The sequence below is a fragment of the Miniopterus schreibersii genome (assembly GCF_964146895.1).
Source record: "Miniopterus schreibersii genome assembly, chromosome: 19".
NCBI lineage: Eukaryota > Metazoa > Chordata > Mammalia > Chiroptera > Miniopteridae > Miniopterus > Miniopterus schreibersii.
In genome coordinates, this window is record NC_138119.1 from 37,624,271 (window position 1) to 37,630,717 (window position 6,447).

At 55.7% G+C, this 6,447-nt stretch overlaps 1 protein-coding gene across 1 annotated transcript in view; it reads right to left on the bottom strand.

Moving 5' to 3' along the window:
• The window catches only part of UCK2 (uridine-cytidine kinase 2), a 59,111-nt gene extending 57,849 nt beyond the window's left edge, over positions 1-1,262 (bottom strand). Inside the window, exon 1 of the mRNA XM_081120537.1 lies at positions 1,098-1,262. Coding sequence (XP_080976663.1) covers positions 1,098-1,196 — 99 coding nt within the window. The 5' untranslated portion in view covers positions 1,197-1,262. The remainder of the gene's footprint in view (positions 1-1,097) is intronic.
• Positions 1,263-6,447: the final 5,185 nt, after the last annotated feature.

The following is a 6,447-nucleotide window of genomic DNA, read 5'->3' on the forward strand; positions in this document are numbered from 1 at the left end:
ACAGCCCCACTGTCAGAGAACATGGGAAACGTTTTAAAAATGCTCGCGCAGGGCGAACGCAGCACGAACGCCAGGGACCTCGAGCAGGGAGCTGGGGACCGGGTCCAATAATCGCTCGGTCAGTCCGGCCCTGGAGGGAACCGTGGAACCAAAATGGAGGGGCCGCGCCAGGCGGCTGCGGGCGAGCACCGCGTGGCGGGCACCGCGTGGCGGCCGCGTGGCGCCGGCGGCCTCCAGCTCCGCGCTCCCGCCCGGAGGCGCCCGCGGCCGCGCCCTCGGGAGCCCCGCTCCCGGCAAGTTGGACGGAGGTGGAGCCGCGGCCACCCCCAAGGCAGCGAGGGCAGTGAAGGAACATCTGGGGGCTCCACCCGCGCCCACCTGCGGGAAAGCCCGGGTAAGGAGGAGAGCACTTCCCCGTCTCTCCTGGCGGACGGCACAGAGAGCAGGCTGGGGGGCCCGGCCCCGGGGGGGCCCCTTCCGAGGCCCGCGCGAACGCCCCCGGCGTCCAGAGCGCGGAGTCAAGGCAACTTTCTCCTGGAAGCCGGCCACGTTTCCCCTGCGGCCAGAAGAAAGGGGCGCCTCGACTGTCTCATGTCACTGATGTCACCGCACCTTTGTGGCTCTCAGGATTTTCCCCGGAAAGCCCTGCAGTCCCAGCCGAAGCGGGCTCGTCTTCCCGGACGCGCCCGCGCGCTCTCGCGCCTCGGCCAGGTCCCCACCGCTCCGCCCCGGCACCGGGCTGCGCCGCTGGGCGCACGACCACGCTGGCCGGAGGGGACGCGCCGGGGCGCCGGGGGCCCACCCCGAGCCCGCCCCGCAGCGGCGAGAGCACGGGCAAAACAATAAGCGCCCGCCTCCGCCCCTCCCCCACAGGACCCCGGCCCGAGCCGCCGGCGCCGGGGAAGGACCCTTCGGGGGGTGGCCGGCAGCCCGAGCCCTCGCGGCCCCGAGCCTGCCCGCAGCGCCCCGAGTCCGCGCTCGAGACCCGGCGCTGGAGCGCGGCCAGCGGGCGCGCGGGCCACGCGGTGGCTGCAGCAGCGGCCACGGCCCGCGGCCGGCGCCACAGGCGCGCCCGGGGAGGGGAGCGCGGCCCGTACCTTGCCGCTGGCCGTGCCTCCGCTGACGCCGATCAGGAAGGGCTCGCCGCCGCTGGGCTGCTGGTGGTTCTGCAGGGTCTGCTCGCTGTCCCCAGCCATGGCTCGCGCCGCCCTTCCTCCGCCGCCCGTGCGCGCGGACGCACGCGCCCTCGCGCCCTCGCGCCCCGCTCCCCGCCCGCCGCCGGCTCCCCCGCCCCGCCGCCGCCGCCGCCCCGGAGGCCGCCGCCGCCGCCGCCGCCGCCGCTCGGAGCCGGTGTGGGCTGCGGGCCCGAGGAGCGAGTGCCGAGCGCGCCGCGGCGGCCGCTCACATCCCCGGCGGTGCAGCGTGATGCCGCTGCTCCAATCCCGCGGGCGGCGCGCTGCCATTCGCCCGCGCGCGGCGGGCGGCCGCCCGGCCCCGCCCTCCGGCCCCCGCCCCCGCCGCCCGCGGGCTGGGGGAGCCCGGCCCCCGCCCCCGCCCCCGCCCCGCGGCGAACCCTTCCGCCCCGACGCGCGCGGCGAGTGGCTGAGTGCGCGCCCGCCGCCTCCTGCGCGGACCGCAGGCCGGAGGGCGGCGCGGCGGGAGTGCCCGGGGCTGAGGAACAGCTGGGAGGGTTGCGATGAAACAAAGAGTGAGCCGGTCACCCGTTATCCAGGCCGAAAACTTGTGTTTTCCGAAAATGAAAATTTTTTCCCCTCCCTGGCTTTAAACATTTATAATGTTTGTCAGCCTCTGGCTTTAAACATTTCCTCTCTTGGAAATCCCCAGACCATCCTCCTTCACAGGCGACTCCAGGGAGAAGGGTCATTTTGAGGGGCGCCCTCCCTCCTGACATCAGCGCCCTTTCAAACCGCAGTTTGAAATCCGAGGTTCTGTGGGCGCAGGGTTTGTGCGAACACTAACATAATAATTAACGCCCTGTCAACCCATTAACAGCTTTACCTGAACTGGTTTTTCAGAGACGGACCTACCGAGTTAGAAAGGCAGCATCTGCCTGGGACCCAGAGCCGCCTGCACCTCTGGGCCAGATTTCTGCATTTGCGTTTCCGTGCAGTCACCCCCCTCCAGCCCCCCAGGCTCAGTGTTCTGTCTGTTAAATGGGAATAAATAATGATGGCAATTATCCAGGATTGTCGTGAGTTGTAAATGGATTATTATATGTGAAGTTCTGAGAATGGTGCCTGGCACAGTCTAGACCAATATGTATGTGTTGGAAGAGAAAAAGAAAAGTATTAGAAAACACAAATGTTCTTCCTACGTTTGTAGTTAGCTAGAAGGAGGTGCCTTCCCAAAGGGCTGTGGGGCGGGTGGGTTTGCGCTCATTTGTGAGTGGGCTTCTCCCGGGTGACTTTCCTCCACTAAAGAGCCCTGACATCCGCAAGGACTTATCTGCAGGGGTCTTAGCCCAAGATCAGGCCCCAGGGAATTCTGAACTTGATTGACTCATAGCTAAGGGGATGTTAAGTAGCTGAGAGGAAGAAGAGCGAGGTAAAACAATGTCACATCCTCCAAGAACTTCTCCCAAATGTCCTCTGCCCTTATCATTCCTATCGCTTTCCCCACAATGTCTTATCTTACACATTTTCAAAAGGAGTTAGGAGAGTTTACAGTAAACACGCCTAAATTCTACCGTTCACTTTGTACTACACTTGTTTTTTCACACTAGGCATCTACTCCTCCCTCCAGCCAGCACAACATTTTGTTACAGCACTTGTTTCAGCCCTTTGCTTAGTTTTATGTGGCTTCAACAGGTTGATACATTTCTTGCTTTTGTTTGTTTGTTTGTTTTTAATTACTATACCCCAGCACCTAGAACAGTTTCTGGCGCAAAATAGGGCCTTAATAAATATTTGTTGAGTGCATGAAGAGACACCGTGTATCATTTGTACATTCCTAAGGGCCTCTAAACACAGTGATGGGCAAGCGGGAAGCATCAGATACGGGGTACATAAGGAAGGGAGGGAGCGAGGGAGGGAGCGAGGGAGGGAGGGGGGATGTGGAAGAGGCAAGAAAGCACCAACAAGTGAACTGTACCTCCACCACTTTGGAAGGAAAGGCGGTATTCCCTGGATTGTGCTTGTGCCGTTACTACTCTTATTTCTGAAAGCTTTGTTTTCCAGGCATTCTAAGTAATGTCTATTAACTAGTTAAACCAACTCATTAACTAAGCTAACTCACTGCACATCTCTGCACCATTTATAATAATATTTGACTTCTGCACATGAGTTAAAATACATAAAACAAAAGCAAAAGCTGTCTATATAAAGTCAAGGCCTAGTGAACAGAGATTTCCAGCGGTCCTCTGCACTTTGCTGTACTTTTGCTCTCCTGTCCCCAGGGCTAGCTTACCCACACGTAAGTCACCATGTCCATTTACATTACTGAGCATACCCATTACATTACTGAGCATTACATTACTGGGCATACTGCCCAGCACTGGCGCCCTCCGCAAGGACTTTTGCATCTTGGCTCTCCATAAAGCCAGGCAGGCAGCCTGCTATTCCCTATGCGCTGTGTCATCCCCTCTGGGGAGCCTGGTCACCGAATCCCAGAGCTAGGATGTTCAAGTAACGTCTGAGCCTACCGCGGCAATTACCGCAGATTCTGAATTAAGTGATTTTTTTTTTTTTTTTGCTGTCCTCCTTCCACGAAGAAAAAAAAAAAAAGATTTTCAATAAAATCAAGCGTTAGAACAGATTCAAGGAACTACATTTTCTCGATATCTGCGACCATTTATTTTATACATGCAGATCTCAGCCTGATCAAGCCCTGGCCTCCTTCACACAGAAAGGCGAGGTCAGCGTGAGTGTGCAGCTGCGGCCGCAGCCAAGGCGGAGACATTGCTGCTGACAGTCACCCGCCTGCCTTCTCCCCTTAAGCAGCTACAGTTCCAAAGGAGGCAAGGAACATTGCACGGGGCCTCCAACCTGAAAGTTCTTCCCCTCGGTGCTTCACAAACCGTGGCTACTTCTTCAATTTCTTATCACATTTCCCAGCAGAAAATAGGTTATTACACCTCAGCACATCTCCGAAGCATTTTAGTTCTCTGTATTGCCTTTCTAACTACTTTCTGCCTTTATAAAAAAATTTTATTCCATTTCAGTTACAGTTGACATTCAACATTATTTTTATTAGGTGTACAGCATAGTGGTTAGACAGTCATATACTTGCAAAGTGACTACTTTGTGCTGTTTATCAATTAGCCCTGCTCTGGCAGATCTTAGGTAAGGCTCTGCAAAGAGGACCAGATGATACCGATGCCACTTCACATCTAGCTCTGTGATTTTTTTTTTTTTTTAATGTGTTTATTGATTTCAGAGAGGGGAAGAGAGAGGAAGAGAGAGAGAGAAACATCAATGATGAGAGAGTCATTGATCCATTGCCTCCTGCACGCCCCCCACTGGGGATCGAGCCCACAACCCTGGCATGTGCCCTGACAGGGAATCGAACTGAGCTCTCCTGGATCATAGGTTGAGGCTCAACCGCTGAGCCACATTGGCCGGGCTGGCTCTGTGATCTTAATCGTGATCTCAGATATGGTCAGGCATTGAGTCTGGTTGAAGCTCAGCCTCGGACAGGGGCACCGGCAGCATCGGGAATGCAAATCTTTGGGCCCCACCCCAGAACTAGCGACTGGAAACTCTGGGGGAGGAAGGTGTTTGACAAGCCCTCCAGGGGACTCCAGAGCCCCGACCTATTGGAGAAAAGATGAGCTCTACTCAGAAAAGCAGGGCTACGTTTTTGGGTGTGTTTTTTTTAATGTCTTTATTGATTTCGGAGAGGGGAAGGGAAAGGGAGAGAGAGAGAGAAACATCAATGATGAGAGTCATTGATCGGCTGCCTCCTGCAGGTCCCCTGCTGGGCGTCAAGCCTGCAACCTGGGCTTGTGCCCTGACCGGGAATTGAAATGTGACCTCCAGGTTCATGGGTCAGTGCTCAACCACTGAGCCACACCAGCCAGGCGAGGGCTACATTTTTGTGTTGCCACTGAACTTTATAACCTTTGTCAAGTTTCTTAATTTCTAAAGGCCTCAATTTCTTCAACCGTTAAATGATACCTGGCGTGTAGGGTGGTTGTGAAACTATGAGGCCCTATTGTCACAGAGCAGCTGTTAAATAAATATGGTTTCCCTCCCCTTCTGTTTCTACCGCAGCTCTCGGATTTATCCTGAATCCCCGCCATGTAGGGATTAGGAGTCTCAAGGTAAGGATTCCTAAACCCCAAGGTTAAAAAATAATGTCCAGCCCTAGCTGGTTTGCTCAGTGGTTAGAGCGTCGGCCCTTGGACTGAAGGGTCCCAAGTTGGATTCCAGCCAAGGGCACTTACCTCAGCTGCAGGCTCGATCCCCAGCCCCGGTCGGCTGCGTGTGGGAGGCAACCAATCGATGTCTCTCTCTCACATTGATGTTTCCCTCTCTCCCCCTTCCACTCTCTCTGAAAAGCAATGGAAAAAATATACTCGTGAGGATTAAAAAAAAAAAAAAAAAGGTAATATCCAGAATAGGCAAATCTAGAAAGTAGATCAGAGGTTGCCTACAGCTAGGGAGTTTGGGTGGGGCTTGGGGGACTGGGAGTGGCTGCCTGACTTCGATTGTCGCTTTGGTCGCACAATTTTGACTATCGGAAGAACCACTGAATTGTACTGTTTAAATTGGTGAACTGTAGATGAATGATATGTCAATAAAGCTGTTTTAAAATAGGTCTCAACCAGCAGGCTTCGGACCTGGGAACAGAAATGGGCCAAGGCACAGAGAGAGGGCGGTGAAAACGACAGGGCCGAGGACTGTGACCTGCGAAACACACTCGAACGCAAGTTGCTCATTTTGCTGAATTCGATGTTCTGATTCTTGCACACACAGCCTTCCCCGCACAAGACATCAAGTGCACAAGGGCCTCCCCGTTTCAGTCGGCCCCACTTCAGAGCCCCGACGCCCCAAGGAGCCTTCCCAGACTTGGAAAAAGCTCACACACAGGTGTCGGTTCCATGGAGGTTTTCTGGATTTCTCGCTCCTCATATTGGAATTTTCTAAGATGATTCTATGAAAATAAGACTGAGCTGGGCAGGAGTTCGGTTGTCTTGCCCAGCGAGCTTCCAGCAGCTGAGAACAGCAAGCTCTCGGCACGGCTCCCGCGGTGGGAACGCTCCAAGTTCAAGCCCTTTAGCTTCATCCAGCCCCCAGCCCTTATCTCAGACTGTGTCTGACCCTTTGCTTCTCCACCTGTCACCAGACTACTGCCCTCGACGTCTGCTTCTCTGCAAGGACTGCCTGTAAATACCAGTGAATAATCTGCGTCTATCCCTCCCTCACCCTGGGCGACCGGATGTGTTGGTGTGAAGGTGCCGGGACTAAGGTGAGACAGGAGGCCCCG